The sequence below is a fragment of the Macrobrachium nipponense genome, chromosome 26 (assembly GCF_015104395.2).
Source record: "Macrobrachium nipponense isolate FS-2020 chromosome 26, ASM1510439v2, whole genome shotgun sequence".
In the NCBI taxonomy this organism is placed as follows: Eukaryota; Metazoa; Arthropoda; class Malacostraca; order Decapoda; family Palaemonidae; genus Macrobrachium; species Macrobrachium nipponense.
The window spans coordinates 74,279,974-74,300,176 of NC_087215.1; the positions used below are offsets into that span (position 1 = coordinate 74,279,974).

General features: G+C 40.5%; 1 protein-coding gene across 3 annotated transcripts in view; it reads left to right on the plus strand.

Annotated features, from left to right (window-relative positions):
• The window catches only part of LOC135200435 (E3 ubiquitin-protein ligase HECW2-like), a 171,105-nt gene that overhangs the window by 102,401 nt on the left and 48,501 nt on the right, over positions 1-20,203 (plus strand). For 2 of the 3 annotated variants that reach the window (XM_064229069.1, XM_064229070.1), the window contains exons 13-19: positions 12,698-12,858; positions 13,399-13,895; positions 14,983-15,168; positions 15,805-15,954; positions 16,682-16,783; positions 17,484-17,650; positions 17,950-18,162. In XM_064229069.1, the coding sequence (XP_064085139.1) occupies positions 12,698-12,858; positions 13,399-13,895; positions 14,983-15,168; positions 15,805-15,954; positions 16,682-16,783; positions 17,484-17,650; positions 17,950-18,162 (1,476 nt within the window). The remainder of the gene's footprint in view (positions 1-12,697; positions 12,859-13,398; positions 13,896-14,982; positions 15,169-15,804; positions 15,955-16,681; positions 16,784-17,483; positions 17,651-17,949; positions 18,163-20,203) is intronic. The other variant, XM_064229071.1, reaches the window with a different exon arrangement.

The window sequence follows — 20,203 nt, forward strand, 5'->3', positions numbered from 1 at the left end:
TGTGGATGGATGTGTGAGTGAGTGAGTGACTGGCTCCCTCTTCCCATCTTTTCCTCCTCCTCTACCTGTGGGCAGAGGGCCACGGTCGTCACTACGCTGGATGAGGACGAGATGCAGGTGAGCTATATGACAGAGCCCCATCCTATCCCTTTCACTAGGGATAGGAGCAGAATATCCACCACTTCCTTCTACAAGGGGGGGAAGTGGATGCCTACAAGAGTCAAACCCATGACTTTATATTTGCTCCTGTACAGGAACAAGTTCTTACATTGCTGTACGAAGAGATACGCTTGCCTCTCTCTTAGTACTCGGTCCAGAGGTCTGACCAGTTGATCCTGCGGTGCACACCCCGATCAATCGGACAGAGGCTGGATCCCTCCCTCGCTCTTACGACCAGGGAGGCTTCCAAGGTTGGGCGAACACCAGTCTGTTCACAAAAGACTCAGATTCCTCCCACCAAGAAGTGAGTCTTCCTATTGTAAAAGGACCGAAGGTTTGTATGCCGTGTCGGAACAAATGACAATTTGTCTAAAATTGCATTTTTCCTAACTATACAAACCTGAGGTCCTTTTACACATAGCCCCACCTCATGCCACCCCTCACTCTGCAGTTTTGCTTGGGCCAAACAAAAGCAAAAGTGATTTGTTTACCTCCCAGTCGCGCGCGAGCGCCTGTCTCGGGACAAGCAGTTAACTACCGAACCCCTTGTTCGAAAGCTTACGACCTATCCAGCTGCCACTAGTACCTTCCTATTGTAAAAGGACCTCAGGTTTGTATAGTTAGGAAAAATGCAATTTTAGACAAATTGTCATTTTTCGATCTTTTTTGCGGTGGAGAGTAATCCAAGTCTCGAGGCGAAGCCCGTAACGAAGAAGCAGCGCAAAGAGACTCTGCGCCCTCCTCTGAGAGACTACTGACGATAGCCGCCTCGTGCGACATTTAACGTCATAGCTCTTTTCAGAGGACGTGGAGCGTATTCTCAATGCTCCCAACTTCCTGTTTAGGGGAGGTACGCCTCCGAGGACGAAAAGCACTCGCGGAGGATACGCGCACTATTCGCACACTCTTTGGCAGCCTGGGGATCGTCTACAGGTTCTGCCGAAGGGACGCCAGATCGGTGGGGGTTCCCCGTAACCCTCCTGCGGCTTTCGACATGTCCGTCTTCCTGGGCTTGGAAGTTCGACAGAGGTCCAGGCCTAGAGGCATTATAGGGCCGATCTGACGCCCCCTCCACAACACTGGGGGCACTTTCACTGCACTTTTGTTCACTAATAATGCTTTTACCCTCCAAAGCGAGCACTTTAGATTCTAGGTTTCGTATTGATTCCAGAATCGTAGAAAGGGCATTGTCTTCCACTGATTTTTCAGGGCCCGAAGGCACAACATTTTCAGGGCCCGAAGGCACAACAGATTTAGGTGTACCAACTACTGAATGTATAGTAGGAGAAACCTTACTACCCTTACTTCTACTGACTGATACACTCCTGGAGGAAGATCTCCGTATCCTATCACGCTCCAATTTCTGCACATAGGATTCATAAGCCTTCCAACCCGAATCAGACATTCACACTCCTTACAACGGTCATTTATAACACACGTATGTTCTCTACAATTATTACATATTGTGTGTGGGTCTACCGAACCTTTCGGTAGCCTCACCTTACAACCTTCCATACAACACACTCTGGTGCTAGATAAACTAGTCCCAGACATCTTAGTTAAAGGAAAAAACCAAACCAAATTCAAATCCAATCCACTATCAGCGTAAGCCTAGTCACAATCCACGTTCGATAACCAAAAAACAAACAGGATACTCAAGTAACAGAGAAGTTTCGAAAATCCTAGACGGAGGTGTTGAAAACAGTTGTTATCAACACCGGCGACAGAAAAAATCTGAATAGAAAATGGGAATGGTTCCTGACACCCGCCTCCCAGTGGCGGGAATGGGTACTAACCACCTGGCCGACCACTGCGTGAGCCGGGAGTTTTGAAATTCTGTCGGACTTCGGAGAAATACAGCCATATATATATCTGCTGGGTAAGTTTCATGAACAAACTTTTCCTTACGTTCACGTGGTAACTCTTCCGATAAATTTTTTTGTGCGATTGTCCTAATGTTTGCACCATTTTAAATTTGCTGTTACATAAAGTTTTATATATGGAAATATGACAATTTCATGCACAATACAACTAAAATCAACCCATGGTTGTAGCTTTTATCATTTTTGAAATATTTTCATATAAATAACGATAAGTGCCAAAATTTCAACCTTCGGTCAACTTTGACTCTACTGAAATGGTCAAAAAACGCAATTGTAAGCTAAAACTCTTATTTTCATACATTCAACTTACCTGTCAGATATATACTTAGCTATCGACGGATACTTAGCTATCGACTCCGTCGTCCCCGACAGAAATTCAAATTTCGCGGCACTCGCTACAGGTAGGTCAGGTGATCTACCGCCCTGCTCTGGGTGGCAGGACTAGGAACCATTCCCGTTTTCTATCAGATTTTCTCTGTCGCCGGTGGTGTCAACATTGTTGTTACAACCTCCTGACTGGAATTCTTTTTTCAACGCTTTTGATCATCTTTCGACCGATTTTTGGTGACATACTTGGATCGTTGTTTGGCATTCGCTATCGTGGAACTGTTTTTGGATTTGGCTTTGGATTTTTCTTGAACATGTCTGACTCTAGTGTTGGTTTCAGAGTGTGTGTGAATGAGGGCTGTAAGGTGAGGATTCCGAAGGCTTCGGTAGATGCTCACACTGCATGCCGTGGATGTAGAGTTGTTGAGTGTTCGATAGAGAACACATGTAATGAGTGTGAAAGATTGAGTGCTCAGGAATGGAAGACTCTTAACTTCTTACTTGAAGAAGTTAGAGAAAGATAGAGAAAGGAAGGCGGCTCGTGAACTCCTATCTAGTTCTGTAGCTTCTTCTTCTTATAATTATTCTCCTTCTGTATCAGGCCGATCACAGGTTGCTAACCCCTCTGATTCGGCTTTGGAAATTGCAGAACTCAGAGCTTCTCTTCAAAAAATGCAGGAAAAAATGGCAGCATTGGAAGGTAAGCAAAGTGAATGTGATTTTTCGAGTGATATAAGTGTCCCCAGTGTAGTGGAGGGGGCGTCTGGTCGTCTCTGCGACGCTCCTAGACCTAGACCACTTCCAAGCTCCCTGGCCCAGAGGAGAAGGAAAGTCGAAAGCCGTACGGAGGTCATGGAGAATCCCCAACGATCAGGCGTCCCTTTGGCAGAATCTGTTACGTCTCAGACTGCCAGGGACCGCTACAGAAAAAGCGTCCTACGAGAGTGCCTTTCGTCATCAGTTTCGCCTTCACTGAAAAGAGGATGGAAAGATTTGAAGTTTTCCCGTCCGCTGAAGAGGAATTGGAAAGAGCCTGAATTCAACTCTAGCCCCGAGTGCTTCTCTGAAGAAGAAGCGCCTTCGGTAGTAAAGAGGGCTAGGAAGGAGTTAGATCCATGGACGGTAAGGGAGCCTCGAGCTCCTTCCAGATCTCCCTCTCCTGCTTCGAATGAGGAGGAGTCCTCTACCAGGAAGATTTTGATAAATATGCAGGAACAACTAGCGTCTTTGGTAGGAGTCCTTTCCAAGGAGCCTTCTCGTAGAAAGGAGGATAAGCTTCCTGTAAAAAGATCTAGATACCGATTGCCTGTCAGGCGCAACGAGCCTTCCAGGGGAGTTGTCGCACAGGCGGCCATCTCTGGGGGGGGCGAAGCACCAGACAGGCGAGAAGTTGAAAAGGAAGTAACTCCTGCCAAGCGCCTGGCGCCAGCCAAAAGCCAGGCGCCAAGTAGGCGCCAGAGAACACCTGATAGTGAGGTTGATTTTGAAGTATTCACGGGAAGAGAGGAGTCTTTCAGGCGCAAAGAGCCTGATCATTCTCAAGATTGTTCGAGGCCCAGAACGCCAACCAAGCGCCAGGCGCCAGCTAGAGTAGAGGAAGCGCCTGATAGGAGCGAAGCGCCTGCCAGGAGCAATGCGCCTGCCAAGCGAAATGCACCTACCAGGCGCCAGGAGTATTCGGAGCGCGATGCGCCTGCCGGGCGTCAGGAGTATTCGGAGCGCGATGCGCCTGCCGGGCGTCAGGAGTATTCGGAGCGCGATGCGCCTGCCAGGCGCCAGGAGTATTCCGAGTGCGATGCGCCTCCCAGACGCCAGGAGTAATCCAAGCAAGATGCTCCTGCTAAGTGCCAGGCGCATTCTTTACAAGAAGAGCCTGACAAGCGCCAGGAGTTGTCCAGGCGCCAGGCGCAATCTATCCAAGACTCTTCTAAGGATAGGCGTAGAGAGAGAATAACTCTTAGTCCCTCTCCTGTTAGAAGTGCTTCTTCTTCGGAGAGGAAGAAATCAAAGGAGGAGACAGACGAAAGAAGGGAGCTTTCTCCTTCCGATCCTCTTAACTTACAGGACATTTCGGAAGACGAGATTACAAATAAAGAAGGGCTTTCGAATTATAAAGTTCTTTCTTCTCTCCTTCTAGAAGAGTATGGAGATTTGTTGACTCCAGCTGCTCCTCCTTCTCCTCGCTCGCTTTTTTCGAGCACAAAATCGCACAAGTCTTCGTCCTTCCTGAAAATGAAACCGGCCATATCCATGAAGAGGGCCCTACAGTCGCTAGATTCCTGGATCAAGACGAAAAAGGAGTTAGGAAGGACAGTATTTTGTATGCCTCCTGCCAAACTAACTGGTAGAAGAGGCATATGGTATGAAACAGGAGAGAATATGGGATTGTCTCTGCCCATTTCGGCCGAATCAGACTTCTCGAGTCTTGTAGACTCCTCGAGGAGACACGCCTTGAACTCAGCCAGAGCAACATGGAGTCTTTCGGAGATGGACCATCTCCTCAAGGGACTTTTCCACACCTTGGAAGTATTTAACTTCCTGGATTGGTCCCTTGGGGTTTTGGCTAAGAAGTCCCAGGAAACGAAGCATCTAAACCCCGAAGCTTTGCATACTATCTTGACATGCATAGATAAAGCTGTTAAAGATGGATCGGCGGAGGTCTGCTCCCTCTTTGGTGCGGGAATGCTTAAGAAGAGGGCGGTTTATAGTGCTTACCTCACTAAGGCCGTCTCTCCTTCACAGAGGTCCTCCTTGTTGTTCGCTCCTCTCTCAGAACATTTATTCCCTTCTCAGTTGGTGAGAGACATTGCACATTCACTAACTGAGAAGGCGACTCAAGATCTCCTCAGGCAGTCTTCAAGGAAGAATAGGCCTGTGGCCAATGAGGAAAAGAAAGGGGCTCGTCCAGCTCAGCAGCAGCCCTTTCGAGGAGGCCCTCCAGCTAGATCGATTTCCAGAAGGAAGACAACAGAAAAAAGAGGAAGATCTTCCTTCCGACCCTTTAAGAAGGGAAAATGAAGAAACGATTCTCCAAACACCTGTAGGAGCCAGGTTGCAAGTTTTTGCGGAAGCCTGGGCAAACATGGGAACCGACTCTTGGTCAGTGTCAATCATCAAGAAGGGTTATTATATCCCATTCAAGGACAGCCCTCCCCTGACATCAACACCGAGGGAACTGTCCGCCAGATACAAGGACCCTGTACTGATGGATACTCTTCGTCAAATGGTAGAACAGATGTGGGACAAAAGAGCAATCGAGCTGGTACTGGATCACAACTCCCCGGGGTTTTACAATCGCTTGTTTCTAGTAGCGAAAGCTTCGGGGGGATGGAGACCAGTACTGGATGTAAGTGCGCTGAACAGATTCGTGGAAAAACAAAAGTTCAGCATGGAAACGTCTGCTTCAGTCCTTGCAGCACTTCGTCAAGGAGATTGGATGGCGTCCCTAGACCTTCAAGACGCCTATTTCCACATCCCGATTCATCATTCGTCGAGGAAGTACCTTCGTTTCATGTTGGAGGGAAGGATCTATCAGTTCAGGGCCCTGTGTTCGGCCTGTCCACGGCTCCCCAAGTCTTCACAGACTTGATGAAAAATGTAGCAAGACACCTACATTTGAAAGGGATAAACGTCTCCCTATACCTGGACGACTGGCTCATCAGGGCCAGGTCTCAAAAACAGTGTTTGGAGGATCTTTCAACGACTTTGGAACTGACGAAGTCATTAGGATTGATCGTAAACCTCGAGAAATCTCAGATGATCCCCAGCCAAAACATGGTTTATCTGGGGATTCGGATGGATTCTCGGGGTTTTCAAGTATTTCCTTCTCTAGAGAGAATAAAGAAAGGTTGCACCACAGTATCCAGCTTCTTAGGGAAGGAGCGCAGTTCAGCGAGGGAATGGTTGAGCCTTCTGGGGACCCTTTCCTCGCTGGAACAGTTCTTTCCTTTAGGAAGACTGCATCTCCGTCCTCTACAGTTCTTCCTGAGAAGGAGTTGGAATTGGAAGACAGGACAGCTCTCCGATTCTTTTCCAATCTCAACAGAAGTGAAGAATCATTTAAGGTGGTGGTTACCCCCTTTAGAAGAGAACAGAGGTGTGTCCCTGGAAGTGCGGAACCCAAACCTGATATTATTTTCAGACGCGTCGGAGACAGGTTGGGGTGCAACCTTAGGATCCAGGGAAGTGTCAGGCACCTGGTCGGAAGAGCAGGTGTCATGGCACATAAATTGCAAGGAGCTCTTAGCAATTCACCTGGCGTTAAAGAGCTTCGAACACATAGTCAGAGACGGGGTAGTGCAGATAAACTCCGACAATACCACCGCTCTGGCTTATGTGAGAAAACAAGGAGGAACTCACTCTCTCGCTTTACGAACTGGCAAGAGATCATCTGATTTGGGCAAATCAAAAGAATTTAACTCTGCTAACAAGGTTTGTCCAAGGGGAGAGGAACGTGAAAGCGGACAGACTGAGCAGGAGGTTCCAGGTCCTTCCAACAGAATGGACCCTCCACTCAGAAGTGTGTCAGAGTCTTTGGTCTCTTTGGGGGAAGCCTCAAATAGACCTGTTCGCGACGTTCCTCTCCAAGAGGATAGACACATTTTGCGCTCTGGTAGACGATCCCAGAGCTTATCCAATAGACGCCTTTCTCCTGAACTGGTCAGGGCTAGACGTGTACGCTTTTCCCCCATTCAAGATCCTGGGGGAAGTAGTCAGAAAGTTCGTGGCCTCGAAGGGGACAAGAATGACTCTGATAGCCCCATTTTGGCCATCCTGAATTTGGTTCACAGAGGTAATGGAGTGGACGGTGGACTTCCCCAGATCTCTTCCAAACAGGATAGATCTGCTCAAACAACCCCACTTCGAGAGGTACCATCAAAACCTACCCGCTCTTGCTCTGACTGCCTTTCGACTATCGAAAGACTTGTCAGAACGAGAGGGTTTTCTCGCAAGGCGGCAAGCGCAATTGCCAGAGCCAGCAGATCATCTACTATGCGAGTATACCAATCGAAGTGGGAGGTGTTCAGAAGTTGGTGTAGGTCGAAGAAGCTGTCCTCCTCCAATACCTCTGTGACCGAAATTGCAGATTTCCTTCTTTTCCTGAAGGAAAAATTGCATCTTTCTCGTACCGGACTAATTAAGGGATTACAAAGGAGTATGCTTTCGGCTGTATTCAGGAACAGAGGATTAGATTTGGCCAATGATAAAGATTTACACGATCTCATTCGTTCCTTCGGAACATCAAAATCGATAGAACCCAGAGTTCCGAGCTGGAATCTGGATGTGGTCCTGAAATTCCTGTCTTCTGAAAGGTTTGAACCACCTCACACTGCTTCCTTTCCAGATATTACAAGGAAGTGTCTGTTTCTGCTGTCTCTCGCTACGGCGAAAAGAGTCAGCGAGCTGCACGCCCTTGAGTCACGAGTTGGTTTCAAGGGAGACTCTGCGATTTGTTCGTTCCAGACTCTTTCTTGCTAAGAATGAGAATCCCTCGAATCCCTGGCCCAGGAGCTTCGAGGTAAAAGGCCTGACTAGTCTGGTAGGCAGAGAGGCAGAGAGGTCCCTTTGCCCGGTCATAGCGCTTAAATTCTATCTGGACAGAAAGAAGCAGTTGGGGGGTTCGCAACACGGTCTATGGTGCTCGGTAAAGGACCCCAAAAGACCGATGTCTAAGAATGCCTTAGCCTTCTTTGTAAGAAGCGTTATTACCGAGGCGCATAAGAACTGCCCAGATGACTCTTTTAAACTGTTAAGAGTAAGAGCTCATGAAGTAAGGGCAATTGCGACGTCTATTGCGTTCCAAAGAAATATGTCTCTCAAGAATATTTTGGATGCAACTTATTGGAGATGCAACTCGGTGTTTGCATCTCATTACTTGAAGGATGTGCGTGTTACGTATGAGAAATGTTTTTCTCTAGGTCCGTTTGTGTCAGCACAGACGGTTCTGGGTACTGGAGTGAGCACCGATCCTTAAATAAGTGTACGTAACCCTCTTGTCGGATACGTTCTTGGTTTCCTGTGGAGGGAAGTGTCAGATGTCGCACAGGCGGCCTTTGCTTCTCTTCAGTAGGAGATCGAGTGGTAACTGACTTTTAGAGGGGTACAAAATTTTTTTTTTTTTTTTTTTTACTTTCATGTGTGTTTATCGAGCTTTTGGTTGTTTGCTAAGAGTTTGGGGATGGCTCTTGGCAATCTTAGAACTAACACGGGTGTTAGGATCGGGTGATCGGGATCGGTTGTGTGCTCCTTAAAGAAGGCGTGTTGTCATATAAGCGGATTAGCACCCATTGACAAATGCCAGTCAGGCTCTGCCGAGTAAGTGGACAAGACCCCATCGACAGACCCACAAGAACTCTTGGCCGCAGATCACTATCTCGCTAAGGCTCTTGAGGTGAAGCAGACTCCTAGGCAGTAGCCACGAAGTCTTCCACCTAATCAGGTAGGAACCAAGGTCTATAAATACCTACAACATATATGTTGTTTACCTGTCTATTCAGTAGTTAGCTGTCTCTTGCCCTCCACCAAAGGGTGTCAATCAGCTAAGTATATATCTGACAGGTAAGTTGAATGTATGAAAATGATATTGTTATGATACAATAAAGTTTCATACATACTTACCTGACAGATATATACGATTGATGACCCACCCAACCTCCCCCCAGGAGACAGGTGGAAGAGAAAATCTGATAGAAAACGGGAAGGGTTCGTAGTCCTGCCCCCCAGAGCAGGGCAGTAGATCACCTGACCTACCTGTAGCGAGTGCCGCGAAATTTGAATTTCTGTCGGGGACGACGGAGTCTATAGCTAAGTATATATCTGCCAGGTAAGTATGTATGAAACTATTGTATCATAACAATATCATATTCTAGTAATATTCAATCATTTACCTTCATTTTTCAACGAATTGGAAGTCTCTAGCACAATATTTTGATTTATGGTGAATTTATGAAAAAAAAAAAAAGAATTTTTCCTTACGTCCGAGCGGGAACTCTTTCGAAAAAAATAAGAAATTTTTTCATGCGAATGTTGAAATGTTTGCACCATTTAAAATTAGCCGTTAAATAAAGTTTTATACAGTTACCATCCGAGTTACGACCTAGATCCGTTCCGACCAACAGGTCGTATGTCAGAATGGTCGTTAGTCGAAAATACCAGCCAAAATGGCCGACACGTGGATTATAAGTACTCGGTTAAAGTGGAAGATTATACTGTACTCGAGGACATATGATATGAATGTGTTGCATTTTTAAGTAACTTTTTTCTGTTAATAATATTATTGTGTATATACACGTTTATTTATCATTTTATGCCTTTAGTTTCACTTTTATAATTTTATCATATATTTTTGTTGAATAATATTACTGACATATGTATATACAAGCTGTTTATTTATAATTTTTATGGCCTTTTAGTTTCACTTTTATCATACTTTTTCTGTTGAATAATATTACTGTTGTACTATACGTACAAGCTGTTTATGTATTTATCATTTTTATGCCTTTTAGTTTCACTTTTATCATTTTATCATAGAGATATTTTTAATATTATACTGTAGGTGCAATGTATTTAGCTTTTTTTTCAGTTGCTTAGTTGATATACTACGTACATACATCTTAATATAATATGGTTTTAGAAATAAAATATTTATTTACTGCAGTTGAATTTATTATACAAAAATACAAATGAAGATCAAAATACGAAAATAGAAAAGTTACAGTTCAAAAATAGAACATACAGTACTGTAGTACAAAATAGAAAATACATATGCATGTAAAAAAATAAGCAAAACAACACTCAAAATTAATGTTCACTGGTGCTTGGTTCGACGTCATCAACACTTTCTTCATACGCACGGTCGAAAGAAAGATCAGCTGTAAGTCAGGCGAGGCAGGGGATGGGGAAGGGAAGGGGTGGTTACTGCGCTGGCCGATGTAGGGGAGGGGTGGCTTCGATGCTGGATGAGGCGGGCTTTTGTGTTCGTTTGACAAACATGCTAAGTGTCGTTTGGATCTTCTGCTTTTTCTTTTCATCGTAGATTTCTTTGTATGGCCTCATTACTTCTTGCATAGATCTCTCTATCCGGGCAAACCGTTCAACATTCGGATCCATTCCTTCCAATTTATGCAGCATTGTATTAAGCATTTGTATGGCTTCCGATAATCCCTTTACAGTAAACTTTCGTTCGGGCTCCTCCTCTTCTACAACTTCCTTTTCTTCCTCTCTTCTTTCTTCTTCAGCTTTCCTTTCTTCTTCAGCTTTCCTTTCTTCTTCTATTGCTAACAGTTCTTCATTTGTTAATTCCTCAGGTTCTTCACTTATCAGTTCTTCAATTTCTTCTTCATCACATCCTAACTCAAGTTGCTTTGCCAAGCTAACAATTTTTCCTCGGACGTTGCTTAATTCCTCTTCGTTATCGAAGCCAACAAAATCTCTGAGGAAGCGTTTGCAGCAGTGTTTCCAAATACCACTCATACATTTTTCTGTCACCAAATCCCAAGCTTTAGCGACATGCTTGATACAATGGTAAATGTTGTATGATTTCCAATAATCCCGCAAAGTCAGCTCAGGGTTTTCATCCATAGCTTCGATGGCTTGGTCAAAGGAAATTCTTACGTAGTGCGCCTTGAACGTAGAAATCGCACCCTGGTCCATGGGTTGGATTAGGGGGGTGGTATTAGGGGGAAGGAAGACAACGCGCACGTTAGGATGAAGATCATCCAAGTGGGATGAGTCTGTCTGGGATGCTGTGCTGCCGGCGCCGTCGTAACTGTCATACCGCGCCGCACGCACTACGCTACCGCGCTGCCAAACAGTAAACGCCGCCAAATATAAAAAAATAGACCCCTGTCGGACACTGTCGTAAGTACGGGTGGACGTAACTCGCGCAGGTCGTAACTCGGATGGTAACTGTATATGAAAATGTGCGCAAATTCATGTATAATACAACAAAAAATTATTGAAGGTTGTAGCTTTTCTCTTTTTCGAAATATTTGCATATAAATCATGATAAATAGCAAAAAAACCACGTTCGGTCATCTTTGATTCTACCGAAATAGTCGAAAAACGCAATTGTAAGCTAAAACTCTTACAATCTAGTAATATACAGTCATTTATCTTAATTTTGAAACAAATTTGAAGTGTCTAGCACAATATTTAGATTTATGGTGAATTTAAAAAAAAAAAAACTTTCCCTCCACGTGCCGATTCGCGGCCGCAAATCTCCGAAATGAGTACGTCGCATTCTCCTAATATTTGCTCCTTTTCATATTAGGCATTTTATAGAGTTTCATATATGAAAATGTGTGCAAATTCATGAAGAACACAAACAAAAATATTTGAAGGTTGTAGCTTTTCTCATTTTTGCAATATTTGCATATAAATAAATGTGTATATAAAAATTTCGACATTCGGTCAACTTTAACTCTTCCGAAATGATCGAAAACTGCAATTCTAAGCTAAAACTCTTACAGTATCGTAATATTCAATCATTTGTCTTCATTTTGAAAGAAATTGGAAGTCTCTAGAACAATATTTAGATTTATGGTGAATTTAAAAAAAAAAAAAAATTTTACGTCCAAGCGTTACGAATTCATGCATCATTTTGTGATAATATTTTTTCTGTGTTGCTTTGATCGTTTTACAATGTGTTATATATACAAATGATCGCAATTTAGTGTAAAATACAAAAAAAAAAGTAACTCGTTAGCTTTAACCGTTTTTTGCACAGCTCGATTTGAATACAATTATGTATGAATATTTTTTGTTGCTACCATATATCGCATTATTTATATATGATAATGATATTTTTTTTCATTTCTGATGGTTGCATACTAAACTTCAGGCAATGACAAAAAAAGGAGCCAAAAATGAACTCTTAATCTTAAAAACTAAGCGCGCTGTGATTTTTTGAAAAAATGATTTTTTCCTCTTCCGCGCTCACTCCAAACCCGCCTCGGCATACAGGAGACGTTTTGGTTTTTAGGGCTTCGGCGTAAGAGGGTTAATCTACTTTTTTCTGTCCTAAGTATGGTTATCTTTTATTGTAATTGCAGCAAAATTAAGGGTTATTGTGGAATGCCATAACAAGTAATATTAATATTTAATCATATTCTCTTTCTTCCATCTTACTTTCCACCCACTCCTCACAATGGTTGCATAGCGCAATTGTGAGGTGTTCCTCCTGTTACACTTTTAAAACCTTTTTACCCTCAATTAGCACTGAATGACCTCAACATAGGTCATAGTACCTGGCCTTTGGCCTAAATTTTATGTTCTCTTATTCCAAAATGCAAAAATTATAAAGCCATATTTTTCTTTGGTCATAACAGATACCAAAGCATTCGTCGAACAATTACATCAAGGAAGGTTGAAGCGGAAGACCTTACTATAACAACCGCCTCAGTTGGGACGGCAGCTTCTACCTCTACTCCATCAACACCTGCAGCCACTGCCTCCATGCCAGTGGTATCATTTTCAAGCCCAACAGCAAGTAAGTTAAGCATATAGGAGGAAGTATTTTACTGAAGTCTAAGGTCCTTTATTCCTCACACCATTGGACTGTAGAACAGTCTTCTTGCGTAATGTTGTGCAGTTGGAACATCAAAAGTTCGAGCAAAGATTCAAGGCATTACTACCCTAAAACAGTTCTTGTATTTCAATAATTTACTTCTATTTTTATCTATTTATTAAATGATTTGTTAATTTAAATTTTCTCCTCTAATAACTGGGTAAGGTTCTTTGCAGCATCTCTTCAACCCCTAGCTGCAATGCCTTCCATTCCTATTAGTGTACCTCTGTTCTTATGCTCTTCCTTCCATCTTACTTTCCATCCTCTCCCTATAATTGTTTCATGGTGTAACTGCGAGGTTTTCCCATTGTTACACCTTTAAATAAACCTTTTTATTCTCAATTTCCATTTCAACACTGAGTGACCTCGCAGGTCCCAACGCTTGGCATTTGGTCTAAAGAAAGTATTCTTAGTGCTGACAAAATTATTTAAAACAATATTTGCTATTTTCTATATCCCTAGATCCTCCAGAGAGCCCCTTAGTGTCTGCCACCAGCCCCACTTCCTTCAGTGAATCATCATCATCAGCAACCTTGCCAAACATGTCTTCATCTGTTCCGTCCACTTCGTCATCTACCGTGTGTACTTCGTCGTCTACTGCCGTGTCGTCAAGCACTGCGCCATCGTCCTCGTCGTCTGCTGCCCATTCCTCTTCAGCTCAGCCTTCTGCTGCACCTATTCCTGGGCCTGTGACGTCATCAGTATCATCATCGTCAGTATCATCATCAGCATCGTCACCAGCAACAGCAACAACAACAGCAACAGCAGCAGCATCGGTATCATCTGCAGCCACTACAACCACAACACCAGCATCATCAGCAACAGCAGGAGCAACCACACTATCGTCTTCATCATCGTCATCGTCTGTCAGCAATGAAAGGATAGACTTGCTTCTTCAACTACCAGCTGTGATGTTCCTCACCAGATCCGACTTCTTCAGCGTCTTACATATGAATGATGTACGTATTTTATAGTCTTGAAATTGGCACTTCAGTTGTGTATACAGTATTATGTTTACAGACACCACCCTACTTGAGAAACAAGTTATGTTTGGGATGGCCATTTGTATGTTGAGTTGTTTGTAAGTTGGTTACTGTACTCTTCATGCTTATTTAAGTAGAGTAGCATGATTTAAAATCAATCCATACAGTATAATAGGTTTTTCATCCAAAAACACAATACAGTGTTCATACAGTACTCTATGTACAGAATAGGTGCACAGAACAGAATTTTTCACTAATGGGTGGCAAAGGGGACTGCGCTGAACACAGTTTTAATTGGCAATCATATTTATTTGTATCTGAATGTTTGTAAGTTGTAAGTTTGTAAGTAACAGTTTCTTTTGAGGTTCTTTTATGAGAAAAGAAAATAGAGGAAAGTGAAATTGAAGCAATTGACCTACTAGGAGGGAAGAGACTAAATGGAAAGATTATTTGTAGTTTGCATAGGCAGGCCTTTCTGTTATGTAACAAAAGCAGGTGAATAACAAAGACTATTTTATAGCAGCCTGCACTTGATTATTTTTCCTACACTATTGAAATGTCTGTTTGTATGCATAAAAGGACTGTCCAGAGATTGTCAGCCCACTTTAAGACAACTTTTTGTTATACATAATTTCCAACAAAAGGAAGCGGAATTATAAAACCATTTTGCACCTTTGGTTTTAAGTAAAATGTTTAAATTCAGTCAATATTATGTAAAGTAAATATGTAAATAGTACTGTATTATGATGTATGTATAGGGGTTGCAAAATGTCCAGATTAATGCATCCCATGAATGTAGCTGTTGTGACGAAAATATAAAATTCCATGAGCTTTTGTTACATATATATGAAATAGCTTATAGGTCACATGTACTAGCCCAATTATTGCAGATTATCATGATTTTTGAGTCTGGATAAACTAATCCTTGATGATGATGATGATGATAAAAATTCTGGTAGGTTAATGAGCTTAACAGAAAGCAAAAAGACAGACTAACTAAGTTTTTTTATTATTAAGTAATTTACTATAGGCAGTAAAATAAATAATTTGCTCATCTTTACAGGATGCTTATGCCTTGTTTGAAAGGAGTTCATCTTTGCGACACATGATTTCGAGAGTTCGACGTGATCCTGTTGCTTTCACAAGATACCAGCATAACAGGGACCTAGTGAATCTTGTTAATCAGTTTGCAGACAAAGACCGCGATTTACCTAGAGGATGGGAAGCAAAATATGATCGTTCTGGAAAGGTATTGTGATGACTGTTTGTCAGGTTATACATACTAACTCCCCTGTAGGGGGATAGTGCCATCAGTACACCTCACACAATACATTCTAGGCATTACTTTGGGTTCTTTGCAGCATCTCTTCGGCCCCTAGCTGCAACCCCTTTCATCCTTTTACACTACCTCCGTTCATATTCTCTTTCTCCCATCTTACTTTTCACCCTCTCCTAATTATTGTTTTATAGTGCAACTGTGAGGTTTTCCTCCTGGTACACCTTTTGAACCTTATTGCTTTTCATTTTCTTTTCAGTACTGAATGGCCTGTCTCCTTAATGGAATTTGTAAGCATGCATAAGCCAGTGGGGTTTCAGTAGTATTTACTTCTGAATTATAACTAGTAATTAATGGATAATTTTTGGATTGTGCAATATGAATTACTTTACCTTTCTGTGTAGCTTTCTAATATTTTACTGATTCTTGTCAGTTTAGGTAACAAGCAATAGTACAAAGCAAAAAGAACTTGATCTTACTCAGTGTAATACTCAGAGAACCTTGAAATTTTTCATTGAACGAATAATAGGATGCATTTGTGATACTAGTTGCATAGAAAATGTCATTTGAGTATGGTGTCTTTGTTCACTGTGCACTGTAATTTTTCAGCTTTTCTTCATTGATCACTCAAGTAAAACAACTTCATTCATGGACCCAAGATTACCTATAGATGTGCCATTTGTAAATACTAGTAAGTTGGCAGTACCAAGCGCGCACCATCGAAGGTCTCGATCACCAGGAGATGAAGATAACTCTCGGGTAAATATGAAGATGTACATATTCACTTTAGCAGTTAGTATTCAAACAAAAATATAAACACTCCAATTGTACGTAGAGTATATAATGTCTTCATTTTTTTTCTTTTTGTGAACAGACTATATGTTAGTGTTGTATTTACTCCTTAAATCATTATGCCATTCTAATTTGGCATGTATCTGTGTACTTAGGCACTAGATTACCTTTGAATGGAGGTATTTCAATAGCATATTAGCTACTTTTACTTCCTTGATGTTGGGTATAGTTTTCTTTTCTATTTTGAAATGCAGTGTCACCTTTTTATTTTGTGGAAAGTTTTCTTATGGGATTCCCTGTAATGTGACGGGTTTCTTGAAAACTACAAAATTTTTCCCACCCTCTGCATTTTAATGTGTTGGAGTCTTGAGGGCACTAAATATGTAGCGTATAATTAAATTCATTTCTGACAGTGTTCAGTTTCGTAAATCAGTTGATAGTTTTTCTTCCCCCTCTGTTGCAACTGCATACATGTTTCAGAAAAGATGCAGAAGTTTAAAACTACTATTATTTTGAGTGTAGACTGCAGTTATTAAATTTTTACTTAGGTTCCTCTCATTATTTGTTTAGAAAACCTCCCATTTATTTGTCAACATATAAAAGGGATTGTAAAACCATTCCAAGATGAGTTTGGTCAATTCAGTATTACTAGAGTGATGTCTTTCTCAGATCGAGTTGTTCCTTTTTCCCAAAGGTTCCCATTCCTCCTCCGCGACCACCCACAACTATCAGCAGTACTTGCGGAAGCATATCATCCCGTGTAATTCCCAATATCCCAACTGCATATAATGATAAGGTAAAGCTTTATTTGTATCATTTGTTTCTCTCGAGCAGGTCGAGTTCAGTTTCAGTTGTAGTATTGGGTTGTATTATTTTCAGGAGGGTTGAATTACTGCTTGCCTTGACAACCTGAATTTCATATTTTTTTTCAAAGTTTTTAGCAATTTAGAACTCTGATTCTAAGCCTATGAGTGCGTATAGTGGTCTCGCTGGGTACAGATAGTAATTATGTATTTTTTTTTATTGTCACGTGAAAACATTCAAATAGAATAAGCCAAAGAAACCAAAATACTGTATACTAACCGAGTCACCAGTTTTGAAACAGAGGAGTGTAGTAGGGATATTTGAAAAAAAAATAGTAAAACATAAATGATTAATTCAGAAGTTTGGATATACTTAAAGGAAAATTGACATTTAGTATTGATGTCAACTTAAGGTCTTTTTTACAGCTTCCCTTTGGCCCTAGCTGGAACACCTTTCATTCTTTTTACTTTGCCTGTTTATATTCTCTTTCTTCCAACTCAGTTTCCACCTTCTCTTAACAGTTGATAGATATTTCTTCTGTTACACCTATTGAACCTTTTTACTCTTGTTTCCATTTCAGTGCTGAATGACCCAATAGGTCCCAGCACTTGGCCTGTGGCTCAAATTCTGTTTTATTGTATCTTTTAAGTGAAACTAATGATTATGGTTAATATCCCCCCCCCTCCCCCCAGGTGGTTGCATGGCTGAGGCAGCCAAATATCATGGACATCTTGAGTGAACGCCACAGTGGTCTTCGCACGTCTCCTGCTCTGAGGGACAAGATTACAGCTATACGTATGGATGGTACCACAGCCTTAGACAGATTAAGTCATGACGTTGATCTGACAATTGTCCTCAGGTTGGTTCTATCAAGAATTGTGAAATGATTGTGGAATAAGTAACCGTGCCTTTTTATGAAGAATTTGTCAAATCTTATATGTTCTGACAGGCATATGAACCAACATTTTCACAGATGGGAGTGCCCAGCGCAAAATGTGTTAATTACTCCGTCTATGAAAGCGTAGGTTTGTATCCTAGGAAAAATGAAAATTATTTTTCAATTTGGTATTTTATTTCATGTGGAATTGTTTGTGTACAGTACTTCGACGTTGCCACTCACTTAGCACTCAAGTCTTATGTTATCCTCTTTGTCGACAGCTTGTTTGAGCATGAGATTATGTCATATGTGCCACCTATGGTGGGTGTGTCTCCTAGAGGGTCACCACAGCCATCACCACAAGCCTCTCCCGGACTAGCACGGGCAAATGCACGCGCACCTGCTCCTTATAGAAGGGACTTTGAAGCCAAACTCAGGAATTTCTATAGAAAACTGGAGAGCAAAGCATACGGACAAGGCCCTAATAAGTTAAAGTAAGTGTTCCCTAGTTTGTAGCCCATGCATATGTACTGTTTCTTTTTGTTTCCCTATTATGTTTTAACAAATTAGCAGTAATGTGTTTCTCATTACATGTAACAAATCACCTCTCATTTGGTGCACGTATGCAATTTCCAGATATTACCTCATGTCAGACATTGAAATGGCAGCTTAGTAACCTGGTGGTGGTTTTGTTTTTCCTCACCTAAGCTTATTTTGCTGTTACCCTTCAGTAGATGGTGTTGGTTTTGTTTTTCGTCACCTAAGTTTATTTTGTTATTACCATTCAGTAGATGAGCAAGTAGGTAAATAAAACAAAGCAAAATGACAAATTTTTTATCAATTTGTATTTTTCATAACTAACAAACCCTCGGTCCTAACATTAGGATAAATAACTGAGAACTAGCTGGAAACTGGTAAAGTTGAATTACGCAAGGGACTATTGGCATCTGTGTCTTGTATCTCGTCACAGTTTCCTCTATTCATTCCCATGAATTTTAACTTTGAACAAGTTTTGATAACTGTGAGATGAATCTCCGGTATTTACATGTACAGTAGCCAATAGTTCCTTGTGTACACAATTATATATATATATAATATATTATAATATATATATATAGATATTTATATATATATATTATATATATAGATATATATATAATATAGAAAAATATATATTATAATATATATATATATATATATAGATATTATAATATATATATTAATTATTATATATATATATATATATATATATATATATATATATATATATCTATATAGATATATAACATTATAGATATATAGTATTAATATAGATTAATATATAGAATTATATAATATAGATATATAGATATATACATATTATATATACAATTTATAGATATATATATATATATATAGATATATAGAATTAATTATATATATAGATTATAGATATATAGATATATAGATATATATATATATATATATATATTATATATATATAATATAATATATTTATATATGTATATTGTATAATATATGTAATATGTATATACATATATATTGTATACTGTATATTATATATATAATATATAGATATCTATATATATATATATATATATATATATATATATATATATATATATATATGTATATGTATATGTATATATATATGTATATGTAGATTTATGTATATGGTATAAACTGTATATACATGTATTATGTATATGTATATATATATATATAATATATATATATATATATCTTATATATATATATATATATATATATATATATATATATATACAGGCGGTCCCCGGGTTACGACGGGGGTTCCGTTCTTAAGACGCGTCGTAACCCGAAATCGTCGTAAGCCGGAACGACGTTCTTGAAAACATGTCCACAGAAAAATTTCACTACTAATTTGCAATTTTTCTTAGGGCCATATCCTCTAAAATTATCACTAATTTACTTTTGTTTCAGTTGTGCAAACACAAACTGGGTGTATTCCAAAATTAACTGTATATTTTCATTAAAATACAAGAGAGAGAGAGAGAGAGAGAGAGAGAGAGAGAGAGAGAGAGAGAGAGAGAGAGAGAGAAATAACTCCTTACGGTTTCAATAGATTGAAATGAATGTCTGTAGGCAACTTTTTCCCCCTCCCATAAATACATATATTTCTCCAGAGAAGAGAGAAAGAGAGACTGTGTAATTATGTTTGTCTGTCTATCCAATTCTTTTGCTGAGAGCGAGAGAGATAAAAGGAAGAAATAGAAACACCAAATGTATGACAAGTATCTTGTGGAGAGAGAGAGAGAGAGAGTTATCCTTACAGTATTTAAAAGAGAGAAATGGAATGATTATTGTATTTAAAATACTCAGATATGAATTTTGTACTTATAGTATTATTATTGGAAAATATTAATGATAAACTTATTACATACACGTCCATGAAAATGATCTCATCTCAGTAAGAGAGAGAGAGAGAGAGAGAGAGAGATTACATAAAACCATTAAATTCGTTGACCATTGTATGGCATTGTTAAGCTCGGGTTG